General features: G+C 36.2%; 1 protein-coding gene across 1 annotated transcript in view; it reads right to left on the bottom strand.

Annotated features, from left to right (window-relative positions):
• The window catches only part of otogl (otogelin-like), a 123,891-nt gene that overhangs the window by 101,391 nt on the left and 558 nt on the right, over positions 1–21,942 (bottom strand). The window contains exons 3-16 of the mRNA XM_056478020.1: positions 21,069–21,114; positions 19,310–19,388; positions 16,882–16,974; positions 14,369–14,523; positions 14,144–14,265; positions 12,791–12,996; positions 8,779–8,903; positions 7,227–7,333; positions 4,583–4,689; positions 2,041–2,166; positions 1,827–1,935; positions 1,656–1,702; positions 609–754; positions 407–533 (exon numbers count right to left, since the gene is read on the bottom strand). Coding sequence (XP_056333995.1) covers positions 407–533; positions 609–754; positions 1,656–1,702; positions 1,827–1,935; positions 2,041–2,166; positions 4,583–4,689; positions 7,227–7,333; positions 8,779–8,903; positions 12,791–12,996; positions 14,144–14,265; positions 14,369–14,523; positions 16,882–16,974; positions 19,310–19,388; positions 21,069–21,114 — 1,595 coding nt within the window. The remainder of the gene's footprint in view (positions 1–406; positions 534–608; positions 755–1,655; positions 1,703–1,826; positions 1,936–2,040; positions 2,167–4,582; positions 4,690–7,226; positions 7,334–8,778; positions 8,904–12,790; positions 12,997–14,143; positions 14,266–14,368; positions 14,524–16,881; positions 16,975–19,309; positions 19,389–21,068; positions 21,115–21,942) is intronic.

Raw genomic sequence — 21,942 nt, 5'->3', positions numbered from 1 at the left:
ACTGACATCCAGGGAAAATTTCAAGTCAGCGGCACCTTTAGAAATATGTTTTCTGAAAAAAAAATGGTGACGTGTTCAATACTTATTTTTCCCTGATGTATAGACCCTACACTCTCAGAAATAAAGGTATGCCAGTTGTCACTAGGGTGGTACCTTTTTAAAAGGTAAAAATTTGTACCTGAAAGGTCCAAATTAATACCTCAAGTTGATACCTAAAAAGTACAAAAGTGTTCCTCTTAAAATTTGTAGGTACTAATATATACTTCTGAGGTACCAATATGGACCCTTCAAGTGCAAATGTGTACCTTTTGAAAAGGTTCTACCCCGGCGACAGCTCGCATACCTTTATTTCTGAGAGTGTATAATGTGACCAAATTCCAACATAAACCTGAATATCTCTCCTTACCATCTGAATAAGGTAAATTAACAGCCATACTGGCTCCAATCACAACTTCTCCATCTCTGGTGAGGGTGACCTGCCTGCTGACATCTTCATCCACCACCAGAGCCACCGAGTGGATGCAGGAGTGTTCCTGAGACTGAGAGACGGGTTAAACACACAAACAAACACCTCTGATCACACACATTCTCAGACACACTCTTCTTACCTCTCCACAGGCCGTGTACTGTAGCGTCACGGTAAACTTTGTGTTGCCCCGGCTTTTCACTAACACATATTGACAAGAGCCCATGTGCATGTAGATTCGCCCATCAAAGGTGGTCACGTGTGTGTCACCCATCACTGTGCATTCGGCTGCAGGGGTAAATAAGTATAATGTTAAAGTATAGGTAATTTGGAAGTTATTAAGGAATAGCTTTCCCATGAGATGGAAAATCATATATTAATGGGGACCTATTATGCCCCTCCTTACAAGATGTAAAATAAGTCTCTGATGTCCCTAGAGCAGGGGTTTCAAACTCAAATTGGCAGGGGGCCATTTCAGTGACTGACAATTCATAGGAGGGCCGTTTTAAGCACAAGAAAAAAGTGGAAACCTGACATAATTGATCCATCTGAGGACAACAGACATGATGTTCATATTTCAATCATTACCAGTCACCGGTGATAATGCAAATCAGCACGTTTAGCGTGTCAGACAACAGCTGCTGAAATATATCTGTGGTTGTTGTGTGTATGGCTGGAGTGTTAGACACACTCATTCTTCCACAGAGTATATGCAGTCAAAACTCCAGCTTTTTGTTTCTTGTTGTACATATTGATAGGGAGTTTAAATTGCTATGAAAATACTACAAATAATAGGCATAACAATTATTATTCTGTCCCAACCAACTGTATCGGGCAATAGTGTAAGAACAGCAGAAAGAAGTTTGGGTAACTTAAGTGACTATCGAATAATAACAAATCGAATATTAGTGATAGTGGGTCGCTTGGTGATTTCCAAAAGTCAAATAAATTTTATTAAACTATTAGAATTGCCACATTTTATCCATAACCCACAGAATATTAAAATAATAGTTAATAGCTATACATTAAAAAAGCAACAACATGCAAATAAAAAACACAGATTCTTAGTAGAAAGCGATATAATACATTGATGGGGAAAAAAGAACAAACAATGTGATCAACTTTTAAAAAATATATATTATTGATATGATTTTCCTTACAACTAGTGTAAACAAAAAAGTTTACTTACCAGTGCAATTGTTTTCAGTGCAATTCCACAGTCCTCCCATACAGACACTGAAATGTATTACATATTAAATAGTTTTATGCATACAACAGAGTTTTCTATGATCATTTATGAAGCTATATAATAAAAATAAATATTTGAAGAGAAAAAGTTTAAATATTAGATGTTTCTCACCAGACAGTGCAGCCCTGCTCCAATACGTGACCCAGTGGATATGCTGTACCGTGGTACACACAGGGGCACTGAGACACAGCTATACATGTGCCATTCTGCAAGATCAGACCTGACAAAAGCCAAAAAGAAAGACAAGTATAAACGAAATTAAGTCTATTTCACTATTACACTAGCAAACATTGATGAAGGTGATGCATTTGATTATTGGTCTGACCATCCGGGCAGTAGCATCCATCCAGACAGTGTAGATTGGTGCCCAAACACTCTTTGTCAAACGTGCAGGTCGGTGGGCAGCAGCTGATGCAGTCTCGATGGACAAAACTATCCTCACATCCATCCGCTACAAAACACAATTCACAAACACATCATATCACACACTGAATAACTCAGGCCATGTGCTACTTTTATGACAAGAGCGACCAAATTTGGTAAATCACAAATGGTTGTCATGATTGCCAGCGATCTCTAACCACCAGAGCTGGTAATAACTCACTTTCACATGGACTACATCAGGGGTCACCAATCTCGCTCCTGAAGGGCTGGTGTCCCTGCAGGATTTAGCTCCAACTTGCTTCAAGACACCTGCCTGGATGTTTCAAGTATACCTAGTAAGACCTTGATTAGCTTTTTCAGGTGTGTTTGATTAGGGTTGGAGATAAAATCTGCAGGACACCGGCCCTCCAGGAACAAGTTTGGTGACCCCTGGACTACATCTTATGAACTACAAATTCAGTCATGCCACACACACACCTGCTCCAAGTGTCCACTGATTGGACTGCCACAGCTGATGCTGCTTCTGGACTAATCACACACACTACTTTAGCAGCACACACGCTCAATTCTCTTAACTCAAACTTGTTTTTCAGTGTTTTGACCCTTGCCAAGTTTGTCTGTTTGTCCATGTTCACTGCCTGCCTTCCGACCTCTCGCCTGTTATAGTGACTATGATTCTGGATTTGCTTGTATTCATCTGTTTGCACCTGTGTTGACCCTTGCTTGCCTGACTACCGAATAAACCTGCACTTGGCTCCTAACGTTGTCTCTGTCATCCATGTGTTACAATGGTTGGGAAGAAAATACAGTAAAAGTCTGAATTATTCGCCTTCCTGTGAATTTTTTTTTACTTTTTCAAGTATTTCTCAAATGATGTTTAACAGAGCGAAGAATTTTTCATAGTATTTCCCATAATATTTTTTCCTCTGGAGAAAGTCTGATTTGTTTTATTTCGGCTAGAATGAAAGCAAATTTTAAAACCCCCTTTTAAGCTCAATATTATTAGTCCCCTTAAGCAATATTTTGTTCGATTGTCTACAGAACGGACCATCATTATACAATGATTTACCTAACTACCCTAACTTGTATAATTAACTTAGTTAATGTAATTAAGCCTTTAAATTGCAAGCTGAGTACAGTAGTCATCAAGTAGTTCAACTATTGCTTCAACTAAAACTATTGAACACCATCCATTCTTGTCTTGGGACAATTTTTGATCCACTTCAAGTGCTGACTATGTATGCACACTATTATTTCTATTATATCACATATACTCGGCAGAACACTCCTGTCTATATCACTTTCTCCTTATAACTAACAGGACTTTGGATACAGAATGTCTTTCCTGGGATAAACTGTAATTTTAACATGATGTATGGTTGTTTTTTGATGTTATTCCACGGCTGAATCTCTGATTTAGTGATTATTTAAATGCAGTAGATGCAGTTTTATGGTTTCTTTCAATATACCTTCTAATATTCATTCCTTTTCTTACTGTCACTTTAGTAATTCACTTTTGTGTCCAACTTCATCTCCTCTGCACATCTCCTCTCCTCCTCTGTATATCACTAGGTGTGTTTCCAATAAACTTCAAACTGTGCAAATTGAAAATACTTGAATGGCTCAGTGGTTAGCACTTTTGCCTCACAGCAAGAAGGTTGCTGGTTTGAGTCCCGGCTAGGTCAGTTGGCATTTCTGTGTGGAGTTTGCATGTTCTCCCCGTGTTGGTGTGGGTTTCCTCTGGGGTGCTCCGGTCAGGGGTGGACTTAACCAATTAGCAAGGTAAGCGGCCGCTTAGGGCCCCAGGGAATTAAGGGGCCCCGACCAATGCCAAGAAGCCAATATTATTCATATAGCTTTTTAATACGTTTTCTATCATATGTTGTAAAATCTGTCTGTAACCGTTAAGATTTTAATGTTATTACTTTTTTTCAAAAACGGGGGCCCCCATGAATGATGGATATATATATATATATATATATATATATATATATATATATATATATATATATATATATATATATATATATATATATATATATATATATATACACACACACACACAATTATTATTATTAATATTTTTTTTTGGTTTTTTTAACATGCAGTTTATTTTTAAAAAATGCTAGGACCCCATCTCTGGAATTGCTTAGGGCTCCCAAATCACTAAGTCCACCTCTGGCTCCGGTTTCCTCCATAGTCCAAAGACATGTCCTATAGGTGAATTGATTAAACATAATTGGCCGTAGTAAATCAGTGTGAACGCGAGCATGTATGGGTTGCAGCTGGAAGGACATATGTCATATACATATGCAAAAAATATGTCGGAATAGTTAGCGGTTCATTCCGCTGTGTCAACTCCAGAAAAATAAAGAACTAAATCAGAGGAAAATTAATGAATGACAAAAAAGAGGTTTTTTTTTGTTTGTTTGTTTTAAATGGGATGTCTGGCCTCCGTATTCATGACATGAAAGTTGACTGACCGCATGTAGGAAAACTGTCCCTCCATTCTCTCACGGGATATCCCACATGAGAACAAGCCCTGGTGTACTCAACCAGAGTCCGACAAAACGTCTCCTCGTCATCTGATCTGGAAATAAAACATATAAACTGTTAATATATACACACACAACACTCAAAGAAAGAACATACTGGAAAAGTCAATGCAACAACTAAATTACTATTTTTATTTATTTATTTTTTGTTGTTGCATGGTGATATAAAGCAGTAAGAGCAGAACAGCTGCAAGTTCAACTTTGCTTTTGCAATCTGATCCTCTCACTACCTCTTCAATCAACAGTAGAGTCAGAATCTCTTCATAAAATCCAGCAGATATTTCAACACTGTAATCAATACACACAACATGCGCACTCACACATACACACACACACACACACACGCACACACACACACACACACACACACACTCTCTCTCATTATTAGAAGACAAGCACACATGCATGCACACACACACACACACACACACACCCACATGCATGCATATAGTCCACATATATTCACAAACACTCCTTCTGCAGCTTGTGCCATATGCAAGGTATTTTCATTACTATAATTAACGTAATCCTGTTGGAATTGGGAGGTGTGGAATGCTGGAAATAGGCTAGGGAGAAAACCTCAAGAGAGAAGGAGAAAAAAAATGGCATTTCTACTAAAAATCTACTTAAAATCATAAACGTGCAAAACAGAAACGTTCAACTTTGGCAGTGGTACAATTTTTTATCACACAGTACTGCTTTTATTCTATAAAATTAGTCTAAATTTTTACTGTTCATTTCAACTACACTCACCGGCCACTTTATTAGGTACACCCTACTAGTACCAGGTTGGACCCCCTTTTGCCTTCAGAACTGCTTTAATCCTTCATGGCACAGATTCAACAAGGTACTGGAAAATTCCTCACAGATTTTGGTCCATAGTGACATGATGGCATCACGCAGATTAGTGGTTGTCATGGATGAAAGTGAAGAGCAGGGGCGAGGGTTTTGTGGATGAAAGTGAAGAGAAACTGAACAGGGTTGATGAGTCGCGGAAGAAAGTACAGAGCCGTGTGAGGAGGGGGATTGGTAAAATGAGGTGCCGGATCAGATTTCAGAGGTGCCGGATCCGGATCTGGCTTGTTCCAGCACACATTAAGCCCTGGTCAGCAACAATACTCAGGTAGGCTGTGGCATTGACACAATGCTCAATTGGTACTAATGGGCCCAAAGTGGGCCAAGAAAATATCCCCCACACCATTACACCACCACCAGCCTGAACCGTTGATACAAGGCCAGATGGGTCCATGCTTCCATGTTGTTGACGTCAAATTCTGATCCCTACCATCCAAATATTGCAGCAGAAATCAAGACTCATCAAAAACAGGCAACGTTTTTCTAATCTTCTATTGTCCAATTTTAGTGAGCCTGTGTGAATTGTAACATCAGTTTCCTGTTCTTAGCTGACAAGAGTGGCACCCGGTGTGGTCTTCTACTGCTGTAGCCCATCCGTCTCAAGGTTGGATGTGTTGCGGGTTCAGAGATGCTCTTCTTCATACCTCCGTTGTAGCGGGTGGTTATCTGAGTTACTGTTGCCTCTCTATCAGCTCAAACCAGTCCGGCAATTCTCTTCTGACCTCTGGCATCAACAAGGAATTTGCGCCCACAGAACTGCCACTCACTGGATATTTTCTCTTTTTTGGACCATTCTCTTTTAAGCCTAGAGATGGTTGTGCGTGAAAATCCCAGTAGATCAGCAGTTTCTGAAATACTCAGATCCGCCCGTCTGGCACCAACAACCACGTTCAAAGTCACTTAAATCCCATTTCCTCCCCCTTCTGATGCCCTGTTTGACCTCAAGCAGATCGTCTTGACCATGTCTACATGCCTAAATGCATTGAGTTGCTGCCCTGTGATTGGCTGATTATAAATTTGCGAGCAGTTGGAAAGGTGTACCTAATAAAGTGGCCGGTGAGTTTATGTTCTGATGTTTTCAGCAAATACTTGCATTTATTTTTTCCATATCTGTATATAAAAAAGTAGTAAAATTTTCAAAAGAAAAAATTACTACAGTTATTTAAAAAAAAACAAAAAAACTAAAAAAAAAACCACTAAAATTAAACTAATTAAAATGAAAAGGAAAAGTGAAAATATTTTAAAAATCAATTCAAAATGTGAAAAATGGGCAGCACTTTACAATAAGCTTGTAGAAGCATTCAACAAAATGAACAAACAATAAACAATACATTGATTACAGTATTTGTTCATGTTAGTTAACATTAGTTAATGAAAATACAGTTCATTATTAGTTCCTCAACTCATGGTGCATTAACTAATGTTAACAAACATGTATTTAAATGTTAATAATACATTAGTAAATTTTGAACTATGATTAATAAATGCTGTACAAGTATTGTTCATTATTAGTTCAGGTTAGTAAATACACTAACATTAACTAATGAAACCTTTTAGTAAAGTGTGACTGAAAAATGTATTGGTCGGTGTGTTTTAAAGTGGTTTAGAGACCAGCCAGCCACAAAAGCTTAATCCAAGATCAGCTTTTGTTTTGTTTTTTTCAGCAGGGTTCAACTTTAGTTACACCATTCACACAAAAGCACCACACTTGACTTACACACACATGTCCGAAACACAGCTGACAACAAATGGATTTGGGTCAATGTTCTCATGGCAGGAGATGAAAGGGAAGAAAAGCAATGCGCTGCACTTCTCAATGGCATCCTGTTCGGATAACACACAAACAAGCAAAGTTGCTAAAACTGATGTGTTTGCATCCAATTTTCACATTTGCAGAGTCGCAGAAAAACAGGCATGAATCATTTATAGAAATTTTGTTTTAAAGAAGACATATCACCGCAAGACATATCATAGGATAAAATAAATATCTGATGTCCCCAGAATGTGTCTTTAAATTGTCCCACAGTTAATTTAATATAGCTTGTCAAATTGTGCCCCTATTTGTGTGTGTTCCTTTCAATGCAAATTTACTACTGCTTTCCTCAAGAGGGTGAAATATTCAGTCATTCATTAATTTTCCTTCGGCTTAGTTCCTTATTTATCAGGGGTCACCACAGTGGAATGAACCACCAACTATTCCGGCACACTGTATGTTTTACGCAGCAGGTGCCCTTCCAGCTGCAACCCAGTACTGGAAAACACCCATACAGTCTCGCTTTCTCACACACACACACACTCATATACTATGGACAATTTTGTAAACCCAATTCACCGGAGCAAACCCACACGAACACGGGGAGAACATTCAAACTCCACACAGAAATGCCAACTGACCCAGCCAGGACTCGAACCAGTGGCCTTCCTGCTGTGAGGTAATAGTGCTAACCACTGAGTCACTGTGATGCCAATACTGTAAAACATATTTTGTAAAAATATATAACACTTCGTCAACATTCCTTCAAAAATAAAATGCAACTCCCATGTCCACAGGGGTTTGTCGGTCCATTCATCATAGTAAATCTTCAGCTGCTACAGGGAGTAAACAGAAATGAAGGACTTCTACGCCTCACTAAGGGAGTGATTAATGCTAATTAATGTTCTGTGCTCGTCTATGCAGCCTGGAACAGAACAGTTAGCATGTTCAGCTTGAACATTAGCATCTAGTACACTATGGCTGCTTACCAAAAATAAAATGGTGGCACACTAGATCAGGGGTGCCCAAGCTCAGTCCTGGAGGGCCGTTGTCCTGCAGATCTTTTGTTGAACACAAAGAAAGATATGCTAAAGAATGCTGGGAAAATTAGCCATTGTCATTCATAGAAGAAACAATACATACTGTGAGTGCCAGTGGCTGTTTTTTTCCCAACATTCTTCAGTATAGCTTCCTTTGTGTTCAACAGAAGAAAAACCTATACAGGTTTGGAACAAGTTTGAGTAAATAATGGAAGAGATTTCATTTTTGGGTGAACTGTACCTTTAAGGCAGCAGTTCTCAGCTGAATTGTTGTTTTAAGGAACAGTAATGTGCAATAAGATCCTCACAAAAAACTACTAAGTTGTCCTTTTTCACATGTTCTTGGTTAGTGGATACACACCACAGACTTAATTATAGAAGTTAAACATGGAATAAGTCAGATTTTCATGATATGTTTTCTTTAAACTTTTACACATTGACCACCATTAAAGTCTATTCTATGCATAGAAACTTACATCCATATCAGACTCAGATGAGCACGGCCCAGGGAAATCATCATCAACCTCAGGACAGGGTCTCTCCTGGGGCAAATCTACTGCCCAGCTGTTACCGAATTCAGCAATGTCATCAGAGATGATCCCTGACAACAACAACAACAAAATTCCCAAGCAATAAGGACTCCATAAAGAACTGAAATTTGATCACTGTTTATTAAGAATGTAATTATTTCACCTAAAATAGTTATTTCATCCAAAAATGAAAATGGTGTTATTATTAATTACTCATTACTAATTGGTCCTGACTCTCTCAAAGACCATAAAAAATACCAAAAAAAACATCCTCAAAACAGACTAATCGCCTTAAGTGGTTCAATTAGAATGTCATCAAGCTACGGGAGCACACATAATACGAAAATATTACTTTATTTTTTCTTCTCTGGGGAGTCTTTTCTCCTCAGTGTCAGTATATTGAACGTGTTTGCATGCTTTGTATGAATGAGAAGCATTTAATAGAGAAGTAAATAAAAATTGTGTTTTTAAAAATAAAAAAAGGTCAAAATTAAGTGAAATGCTACTTAATATAAGCTAAATAATCTGCCAGTGGGGCAAGCAAAATAATCTAAAAACAAATTTATTTAGCTTGAATCACTGGTAGATTACTTTGCTTGTTTTAAGGAAAAACTTGTTCAAATCTGACTTGTTTTTTTCTGAAAACAAGACAAAAATGTTCACTTGTCTATAAAATGCTTCTTGATTTATGAAAATTTAGATAATTGGACTAAATACAAACTTTTTTGGTACCTTTTTGGACTTTGAACAATTCATGACCTTTGCAGTATATGGAGGATAAGGGAGGAGGAGGGAGCTTTCGGATCTTAATTTGTGTTCAAAAGATGAACAAAGCTCCCAACGGGTAACACTTTACAATAACAGTACATGAACAATAACATGCTGATATGTAAAGTAAAAAAAAGCATTACTTTATTATAAACTAATGATAATTTAAGGCATGCACTATTCAAGAACTACTAATCTAGTTAAATCTTTAACTACTAATTTGTTATTTACTACTAATAATGGCTACCTTAATTAGATTATTTCATGTTTGTTAATTAATTTATTAACTCTTTTGTTTAAGTTAAATGTCACTAACATGAACTCATGATCTGTTAATGTATCTTTGTGTCATGACTTTACTGGAAGAGAAACATTATCATTAACTCATTCTTAAATAGAGCTGCACGATTCTGGCTAAAATTAGAATCACGATCTTTTTGCTTAAAATCAAGATCACGATTTTCTCAGGATTCTGTAGATGTAAAATAAAGGTTAATATGAGTAGGCTATTATTATTGTTATTTCTCAAACATATGGTAAAACAACAAAAATAATAGTGTAGGTCTACTGTTGGTTAAAATGCTAAATTTTGAATAGACTTTGAATGGTGGACTTGAACAGACTTTGTCCTGGTTGGTAATGCACAAAGTGATCCAACTATTCATAATTCTGAAGTTGAATTATTATGTTTGAGACATATGCTTTCAATCTGTCATTGACAACATTATTAGACCTTTTTTTCCACTGGTAAAATCAGATATTTGTCATTATCAGATTCCCTCTTGCATTATATTGAACATTATATAGGCTAGAGTAGTTATACTGACACTGTTAAGCATTTCTTTTCATGCACAACACTCTGTGTTCGCTATGAAAGAAAAACATATTAAACGCTTGTTGCAATCATAACTCTAATATGCGATATGACTATTTAAATGATGTGCGCGCTCTTGGTTTCATTTTCACTTTCAAGTGCTTTTCATACTTCGCGGCTCCCAAACGATAACTCTGTGCCCCAAACTTAATGTTATTTAAAACTTTATCACCTGTTATTCACAGCCAATGCAGATTCTATTCAGTTGACATGCGCCTGCCCTCTCTGTGGTAACAGCTCACGGTCAGCAGCTCAAGTCACGAGTGATTTCACGGTCGCGAATACGTCATTACAAGAAGACAGAAATGACATTTTTGGGTGAATTATTCCTTATAAATACAGTATGTGACTCTTTCAACACTATTTGGAGGTGTCCATGTCACTTAGCAACATATGTAAAACAATGTGAAGACTTGTGGGGCTGCCTTTGCTTTTCTCCTGAACTTGAAAATATGATTGACAGAATCGTAGAAACTTAATTAAGATCGTCTAGGGTGTCGAATCGAGATCGCAATCTTTTTTTCGATTAATCGTGCAGCTCTATTCTTAACTACTCATGAACTCCTGTGTTTGAACTGTTCATTTTGATGTAAACAGAACACTTTTCTATTGTTTTTCAATGTAAACACGCACTAGACGGACATGCATAGCTATGTTTAAACCATAGACTGTAAAATATATGGACGTAGCATCCGTGACGTCACCCATAGGTTTCTGAACACTGCAAAAGAAGCTACAAGTAGGCGCGGCCAACCGTCGCCATTTTGTTCGCACGTCATCGCACCCACGGCGGGATACCAAACAAGGGCAAAGAGGCGGAGAGTGAGCGGAGCTACAGACACCTGCTGGCAGTTTGCTTAGACCTGGCAGACAGACTTTACTTGGGGAGAAACGCTTGATACTTTATTACCTGCGACTCGTTTGTGTTCTGACCACATGTGCTTGGCTGTACACTATATCAATAAAGTGTTTAGACTTTTAAAAACACTGTAGTAATACATTGAGCCACTAAGCATTGTTCTTATGGTGTTTTTCTACAGGAGGAAAACGCGAATTACTTCCAAACACTTTAGATATAGTCTGTGTTAGTAAATGCAAGACTATTGATGAAATCCAGGCATAACACTGTAGGACAACGCTTCAGAGGACTGTTCTAGAGCCTACAGCTAATCAATCTGTCGCATTCTGGAGGGCATTACGGGTCTAAAGAAAAATATTAATGATAAATGATCTTAAATAAAACAAATACATTTATAGAGATGGTATACAAGTATATAATTTCACTCACATGGGAAACGGAGGCCACATGAATGGTTTGTGAGCACAATTAAATGCACACAGCATCCCATATCATCTGATAATTGTAAGAAATAAGTCCAAAAGGCAGCTGACTGTGTAAAGCCACATAAAACAAAACAAAAATACGATGAACATGCCGAGATCAGTGGCTAATCTGCCGGATTCAGCTGAGGTGAAGTGACGGCGACCAGCGAGACCTAGCTGTCACTCAAGTGGCCACGCCCTTAATCATGCAAACTTAATATAACCTAATATAAAGGAAATGGATGAGTTATAAAAAAAATTCACCCCCCTCACAGTTGTCATGGAGGGTAATAATAGCTATATGAACCAAAATCATTCTTTGTACCAGGCTGTAAACACCTTTTTTTCTGCTGTAAAGTTGGCCATTCTAACAGTGGGCTCAATTGCAATTTGCTCTATTATGGAGCCAGGACTAGCGGAATTTTGATGAATTGCAGTTTTAGTTACTTCCGTATTGGCCTCCCGAGGGAGAGCGGGAGGTTGCCGCTTGGTTTAAACAGAGGAGTTCATGAGTTGTTAAGAATCAGTTAATGATAATATTCCCTGCTTATATTCCCTATTATATACCCTGCAAGTAAAGTCATGCCATAAAGATTACACATTAACAGGTCATGAGTTTGTGTTAGTTACAATTAGCTAAAACTAAAGTGTTAATTAACACATTAGCAAACATGAACTTAAATCTAATTAAGGTAGTCATTGTTCACGTTCTTGATTAGCTCATTCACATATTAGTACATCATTATTCATGTACTGTTACTGTAAAGTGTTATCCTCAGGGTTATAGAACGACATGAGGGTGAGTAACTAACATCATCATTGTCCTTTTTGGGGTGAACTAACTCTTTAAATCGTCCCTAAAATGCTACAACCCATTTTTAAATAGACGACACTATGTTCTGACTCGGCATGCAGCTCTGCTCAGTTTTGATGTAATTGTCCTGAGTGAGTTGACTGAGATGATAATTGTGTGTCCGGGCCTGTTTGTCTCACCGCGGCTGCTGCTGAGATCATCTGATCCGTCATCATTATAGTTTCCACACAGACCACAAGGCCTTCCTTTGTGCGCTTCGGTCATTTTGAGGTAGACTCCAGAGCCCCCGTCCCATGCTAGAGAGAAGCCAAATGTGCTCTTCACCAGGATATAGTCAGCCAAGCGCTCAATGAAAACATTACGCACCGTCTGGGGAAGACTCAGCCTGTGTGCATGCACAGAAAACACACAAGTGTATGATAATATTTGATATTGAAATGCCTTGGCGAGGGAGTTATTTCACATTTGATTATCATCATGGTTCAGTGACCTAAAATGTCAATGACCAAAACAGTCAAATGCTCTTTAAAAATTGTATCCACTCATCCCGTTTGTCACAGCATCTACAGTTGAAGACAAAATTATTAGCCCTTTTAATTATTTAGTTCCCTTTTTTAACCATAAAAGGGTTTTTAAACATTTTAAAACTGCTTTTATTCTAGCCGAAATAAAACAAATAAGACTTTCTCCAGCAGAAAACATATTATCAGACATACTGTGAAAATTTATGAAATCATTTATGAAATATTCAAAAAAGAAAAAAAACACTAAGGGGGGCTATATATATATATATATATATATATATATATATATATATATATATATATATATATATATATAGATAGATATATAGATATATAGATATATAGATAGATAGATAGATAGATAGATAGATAGATAGATAGATAGATAGATAGATAGATAGATAGATAGATAGATAGATAGATAGATAGATATATAGATATATAGATATATAGATATATAGATATATAGATATATAGATAGATAGATAGATAGATAGATAGATAGATAGATAGATAGATAGATAGATAGATAGATAGATAGATAGATAGATAGATAGATAGATAGATAGATAGATAGATAGATAGATAGCAGGCCATACAGTAATTAATTACTCCAGTATTCTGTACTACCAAGCAATTTTGTGTTTAATAGAAGATGTCTAATAAATATCTAAACATAAACTATGGACATCTATTGGATTTCGGCTGACAGCCAGAATATAGCCTTGCTTTTAGCCAAGCCATCTACTGTATGTGTGGATGTCTATTAGACTTCTTTTAAATCATTCATTTACTTCTATATTCATTCTAGCATGCTGATCTGCTCATTAGCATTTTTGTTGAAAACTATAAACAGTGTGAAGGAAAGTGATTATTTGCCATTATGCATTGCACATATACACTCCAACTGAACTAAAAAATTATTTCTAAGTGGATTTTTCCTGATTTTAATCTGAACTGAAGTCAAAAACAAACAAACAAACAAAAGTACAGCTTGTCCAAACTCACCTGTGTCCGCCCTTGAGCACCTGATAGCCACTAATATAGATTTCCTCTTCATTTGGGAAGAACAGACTCAGGCTACGTGGACATGAATAAACTGCACCTCTACACGAACGACTGTTATGAACCTACCAAACACAAATCAAATTCATTCCAGGTAACAAAAGAAGAGCATTCATAACTAGCAGAGGTGGGTGTGTGTGTGTGTGTTCTGATGCAGCTGGAACTCACCCAAACCGTATACTGAGGCTCTGAGGAATGGCAGTCTTTGGCCAGGATATACGAACAGCTTCCAGGGAAGTAGTAATACATTCCATCAAAAGTCTCAAAATGATGCTGACCCCACGAACGGCAAATGCCATCCCTGTCCTGACCATGGTTGGGAACTGATACAAGAGAAAAACACAAACCGTTTACCCTGCGTAATATTTATTTCTTTTTCAGTTAATCAGTTGATCCAATATTTGTGTCCCCAGTTATCACTACCGCATTGAGCATGTAATCAGTGTCGCTTATATAATCAATACAGCATATGTAGTAACCTGTTATTCTGTTGGTCACACTGGCTGCCTGACTTTATAGTTCTTGGTTAATTAAACATCCATACTGAAGCTCTTTGTGACAAGCAATCTGTTCCCAGCACGTGTGTAATCCAATGCTACCAAATGCAGTATAAGAAATAGTCAAAGATTAACTGGAACCAGTGAGCAATGCAGTTTGAATTCTAGTAATTAAATTGAGGCTTCCTTCATCCACATTTAATGGTCAGCAGCACTGGGTGGCAGATGATAATATCAGACCGTGCCGCACTATAATTACATGGAGGCAGGCTTCATTTTGAATTCAATATAATCTGTGTGTGTGTGTGTGTGTGTGTGTGTGTGTGTGTGTGTGTGTGTGTATACAGGTTTATGAGGTTTACAAGGAGGGTTGAGGTGGGATAGCGATATATAATAAGTGGTTTTTACCCTTATAAAATAAATTACGCCTATGTAGTGTCCCTGTAAACCATGTAAATAAGTGTGTGTGTGGGTGTGCCTTGTATTTCTTAAGGCCGATTCATACTTCTGCGTCAAGTGCACGCATATGGTCCATCGTAGCCTTCGTGTGGTCGCATAGCCCTCGACGTGGCTGACGCTGACGAACACCTCTCAAAAAAAGATTTAACTACAGGTCGCAACGACACAAGTGTATCTGTCTGTAAACTGTAAGACGGGGGCGTAACATGAGGAGGCATAACTTGTAAGTTAGAGAGGCGTAACTTGCAGTTATTGAGATCCCATTAAATCATTTTATATAATTTTTTTGTGCTTTGGCTGTTGATTGATTTATTTATTTTTTTTAATTGTTGCAAAAAGTTTACATCACAAAACAGGGAACAATCGGAAGGCATGTTTACCACATGTTAACTGCAACAAGGAGCAAGGAGCAGTACAAAAGACCAACGTCAAAGGAATAAAAAAAACATAATAAATATTCTGAAAATGAAGTACAAAGATCTTCAGTTATTTTATTTTAGTTTCTGAAGTATCTAAAGATTTGAGCCACTTTCCCTCCCTCAGAAAGAAATCATCTAAAAGAGGGCCTGCATTTTTTCCATTTACAACAATGAATATGATATTTACCCATTAGTGAAATAAAGTTCACAACATCAGAGAAAAAAAAAATGTAAATCACATTTGTAAAATAAAATATCTTCTAGAACAATAGGGGAACTGAAATCGTCTTTAATGAAAGCCAAGTATGGATGTCAAACCAGAATTTAAAAGTAGATTCACAAGAAGACAAAAAGTGATCGAGTGTTTCTGGAAGATTTGAGCAGAAGCTACACTTGTCAACATCAAACTTCAATCTTTTTTGAATAAACTCCTTCACAGGATTTTTCTTAAATCAAATTCTGTAATGAGTTTCCTTAATCTTAGGTGCTACAGGATATTTAAGATAAAAGGTAAAAGCTTCGTCCTCTACTAATGGTTCAACAACTGCTAGATAACACGAATAATCATCCATGATTATGCGTTTAAGTTCTTTGTAATTAAGCTTGTTGTTACATTTACTATCGAGATCCCATTGAACCATGCAAGATGTCACAACGAGATGTTGATGGCAAAATGTCGGAAATACTTAACCGAGAATTTTTTCACCAAATATTTTCATGAGTTATCTCCAAATTTATCCACAACCAATTCATTTGATATATAATTATATTAAATAATTTAGCAACTCCACCATGCAACTCAATGACTTCTTCATCTCTTTTGTCATGACAGTAAGCCTACAAGGCATCACCCCCTGTGGTTGCAAATAACAGTACAATGGTGAGCGCATCAAGTGTGAAAGCCTCCGCAATTCGCGGCTGTGCGTTAATAACTGTGATGGTTGGGTTTTGTGTTGGGGTAGGTGTAGACATTAATAATTAGGGGTGTGAACCTACACTGGTCTCACGGTTCGGTTACCATGCTATCGATTCAATTCGATATCTGGGTGCATCACGGTGCATTGACGATTTCCATACATACTTTTATATTTTATTTCACAGCATTTATACAAGTATTCTTGTATAAATTGTAAATACATTTTATATGTATTTGTAATTTAATCTAGTTCTTTAATACAAGCAGTCAGATATATGAACTGTACCTTTAATTTTACCTGCTAAAAGAAAACACTCTTTTTGAATGCATCAAACAAATCTAAAGTACATGCACAGAACAACATGTGAACAAAAAGTGTGTGTTTCTTACTGATTTGACACCGATCACCGAGACCCTGGAATTGAGCACAATCACAGCGTCCTTCGTCCTGGCACCAGCCACCATTAAGACACCCACAATATTCTACAATTAAAATAAAAGGCACATTTTAATGGCATTAGTAATACTCCTGAAAATGACAGGCCATGCACTGAAGGTGTGCAGCCCCAGTGTTTACTGCTGAGATTTTTTAGCATTGAATCAGCATTCTGAAGCAACCCGCAGAAGCATATAAGAACTGGTATAAAGGTGTGTTTTTGTTGATGCGATCACAAGTAGAGAAAACGAAATACAGGTGTAAACGGGGACAGAAATGTTTCCAGCTTTTGTCCACTTCAGCAGCTAGTTGAAAACACACTTGACTGGATTGCTTTTGTAATGTAGACACTGATGTGGTCCAATGCTTCTGAACAGCCACACAAAGAGCATCTACAGTACTCTCCATCTACTGACCTACTTCTTAAACATCAGTGGACATGTTGTTGAATGTTGTGTGCTCTAGCCAGATGATTTTCGGGCTAAAACTGGTCAAAACAAAAAAATCTAAACAAAAATATTCTCATAATGATTTCATGTATGTTACTTATGAGAATATCTCTCTGTTTGCCATTTAATTTGTAGGGTAAAAAATATTTAACAATTTAATATGTCTAATACTTTTATTCTGATTAATTTAAGGTAAATTAAGTTGCTTAGAGAGCAGCCTATTTGCCTGATTCAAAAAACCCTTTGAGGGATTTTCTTTCTTTTTTTACTTAGAATATGCTTTGATCACATTGATTTCCCTTAGATTAATCGATCTTCAAAATAAGCATTTGTGGGAGCTGTACTTAACAGCCCAATTATAACACAAATCCACAGCATTTGGCTTACTCTTGCGGCTATTAGAGCAGAAGCAAAAGCTGCTGCTCTCTGTATTGTTTTCCATTGTTTCCTTACATGTGTATATGAAAAAATTCAGCCTTATTCCACCATTTTAAATCAAAAGACCCCAAAAAGTCTGTAGCCTACATACAAGTAAGTATTTAAATTTAACACTCATTATTTTTGCCTATAATGTTTGAAGTTTTGGCCAAGACACAGTTATTTTTTATTATTTCTTTACTCAAGTCGATATAACCCTGTAATAATAACAACAACACTTAATAATTCTTCAACATGTTTTACATACATTTGTCTGTAGATAATCTTTTTTTCTTTACTTTATTTGCACAAAAATACAAAAATAACAGAATAAAACATATAATACAGTGTAAGAAAACATTCTGTAGTAACAATATGCCTAACCCTCCTATAATATATAGTATAATATACCTGTTGATTTATATACTTTCTGCCAACATAATCTGCTTGTTCCCTCCAACTCAAATTCTCATCAATAAAAACTCCCAAGAATTTGTAGTTGCCACTTAAGGTACCGCAATAGACTCAATGGTAATTTTAGCTAAATCTTTAGAATTTGACTTTTTACCCCTACAAATAATAAAACTTGATTTTTTTAAATATTTAACCCTCCTATTAACCCACAATTATAGGAACACTTTTTAACTTTTGGGGCAAAATATTTATTTCTTTTTAACTAAAAGACTTGTGTAAAGTAATTTATGTCATGGTTGACTTCTTGAATATCCCTAGTAATAAACCAACTCCCCTCCCCCACTCTCGGCCCCTTATACAACTAGATTACCCATTTCCAAATAACCATACAATTACTCACTAAATTACCACTAGGATTACCACTAGGATCAGCCTGGTTACAAAATGACAGGACATTGTAAACATAAAATTAACATGGACATTTTTATTTTAAGAGTCATCCACATTAAATTCGGAAAGATCATTACATTGGAAGCAAAAATAAAAATAAATAAATACAAATAAATAAAAGTAAAATTATATATATATATATATATATATATATATATATATATATATATATATATATATATATATATATATATCAAGTATTTATTTACTGGTATGTACAGTACAAGTATGTATTATTCAATGGGATCAAATTGACCCCTAGGTTAATAGGAGGGTTAAAAGATAACTTAATTACATTAAACCAGTTTGCATGCAATTATACCTTCATTTGTGTTATTAATAAGTGAATTAAAATTTGGATGAGAAAGAACTAAGGTTGTAAGAGTATTCAAAACATTTGAGAAGTAATTTATATGAATAAGAAATAGTAGCGGTCCAAGTATGGACCTCAGAGGAACCCCACAGAGTCGATTTGCTTTATCAGAATAGCTGCCTTTTTCTTTATTATCTTTACACTAAAGTACACAAACCATAATGCATGAATTCTGTTAACACAATGAAGCTGACTGTAGCATCATTTCATATAGTAAATTCATGCCTGTACATAACTGTACATACATCAGTAAACAGTAAATCTGTGTGTCCACATTACCTGTTGATGCATCTCTTGCTGTATAATTATGAAGAACTCTTCGCGGCAGAGCTGAATCAGACAGCACTGCACTAAGGGTCTGCAGAGAAATAAAATACAGTATTAGTATAATGATATACTAAGTATTTAGGTTTTTATGGGCAGCTCCACACATAATCTGCACCCACAGAAAACTCTGGTTAGCCCATAAATCTATGTATTATGTAAATTCATTCATTCATTTATTTTCCTTCTATTTCAGAGGTTATGTAAATTTAAAAGTATTTAGTGCATATATATATATATATATATATATATATATATATATATATATATATATATATATATATATATATATATATAAAACTTATGTGTTTAATAATATGCAAATGTTTAGATAATTTGAGTATGGTATAATTTGCAAAGTGATATTTTCTATGTCATGTAGAGCATGCATTATATGAGAGTCCCGCTATAGTTTTGTTTACCAAACAAGCGGTTTTAAATGGACTTGCATTGTAAACCTTAAAGGCCTTAAATAATTTTACCACTAGAGGGTGCATTTTTACAACAAACTAAGGTGTAGTTTGATGATGTTGTGACTGAGTGTGAAATTATGGGAGTTGTGGTCTTCATTACAGCCTATGAGACTCCTGCAGAAATCACGCTGATGGATGAGCTAAAGTATTTAACACTTGTTAGTATGAAGACTAAAAGCAGTGAAAGCGAAACGAGATGCTAAAAGCAATTGCTAATGAGAGATGAGAGTGAAAAAGCACAAAAACAGCAGAGCTTTTATTATGCCACAGTCCAGCCCTTCCTGTTCTTCAGCTCATGATCACATTAAGCAGCAGTGCGGTTTTTTCAGGCTAAATGCATTTAAAGGCTCTGTTATAATGCTGCAGTCTAATAAAACACACAATGTATTAAAGCATATTTGTTGATTTATGGTTTTCTATAAAACCAAACCGGAAATCGAGAGTGTGAGACATCATTAGCATGAACACACAGCACACGCTCCTTCTCACTAGTTACAAATGGCTTTTTTTCCCCCTCTGGATTTAGGCACTCTTCGAAACATTTGGGATAATGTAGATACATCATCCAGCAAAATATATCACTGTTCTTATGGTTTTTGGGTATTTTAATGAAAATAATCATACATATTGTGCCTTTAAATAAAAGTTAAGATGTATTTTAATTTTATTTTATTTAAGTCTTGAAATTATTCCACACAATTCCACAGATTTATTACAATATTCTGTGAAAAATTCGCTAAAAACAACAAAAAAAGTGCTTCTTAGTCCACTGCTATGAATATATGGTATAATAGGATATGGGCAACATGGTGGCTCAGTGGTTAGCACTGTTGCCTCACATCAAGAAGGTCAATGGTTTGAGCCCCGGCTGGTTCAGTTGCCGTTTCTTTGTGGAGTTTGCATGTTCTCCCCGTGTTCGCGTGGGTTCATTCCGCTGTGGTGACCCCTGATAAATAAAGAGACTAAGCCAAATGAATGAATGAATATTAGTATATGTATAGTATAGAGACAACAATACCATGTCGTACAATGCCATGTTGGTGAACTTGTCTTGGCATTGCTTCACATGGTTTTGCCACTGTAGACATTTGGGACTGGAGCTTTCAGAGGCTTTAGCATTTGTGTAAATGCCACAAAGACAGCTTTGTCAGCACTGAGTGTGTATCTCAGTATTTGTGTGTGTGTGTGTGTGTGTGGTTACTCCACTCTGTCCCTTGTCGCTTTCTCTTAGGTATACTCACCTCTTCACGGAAGAGATCCCGTTTCTGCCGCAGTGCATTAACCCTCCTTTTAAAAGTGGCACAAAGAGAGCAGTATTAAAAGTGCGGTGACTGTGAGACTAAAGGTTCAGAAACACTTAAGATGCCACGCAGACACAGTCGTGCTGATGGACAGCATGATTCTCACGGAACTGGTTTAATGGTTACACAGCAAAACATTAGACCAAACACTTAACATCTTATCAGCGGTTGCATGTATAACTTGACACTGCCTCTCGACTCAAAATACCCTAGTAATAGCGGATGTTTTATAGGGTCTGGCAGTTTTTAAACGCATCACCAAACCGGTTTCTCATTTAAAAATCTAAAACCACTCAAAACATGCACCTAGCAAGCCATCATAGTGAGAATTTTTTGGAAAATACATACCTGGGGAGTTTATTTTCTGAGTTTGACTCCTGGCAAATAAATCCTGCCAAAGAAAAAAAACTGTATCAGCAAAATGGATACATAATTATGAGATTTTTACTCAATTGTCATCAAGATGTTTTTTTTATATTATTTATAAATACATAAAATTTAGTTTGATCGCTTTAGTTGTATATTTTAGGTACAGATAAGAATAAACGTGGTTTTATTTTTTATATAAACACATGTTACTCTGTCTGAAAGATGCTGGAACGTTATTTCACCATATTTTCAAGTTTCATTTTCATAAAAATCTATTGTAAACATTAAAACAGACTGTTTAATTGAATTAACATGCTTTCTATACATTTTATTTTATTCGTTTACTATTATATATTTATATTATTATTATTTATATTATATATTATTCTACTTTTTACAAGGCTTAATATACATTTAGACACAATTCACATTATTTACATGTAAT

Source organism: Danio aesculapii, chromosome 18 (assembly GCF_903798145.1).
Source record: "Danio aesculapii chromosome 18, fDanAes4.1, whole genome shotgun sequence".
In the NCBI taxonomy this organism is placed as follows: Eukaryota; Metazoa; Chordata; class Actinopteri; order Cypriniformes; family Danionidae; genus Danio; species Danio aesculapii.
The sequence above is the reverse complement of the archived record's forward strand: the minus strand, read 5'-3'. Positions and strand labels throughout refer to the sequence as shown.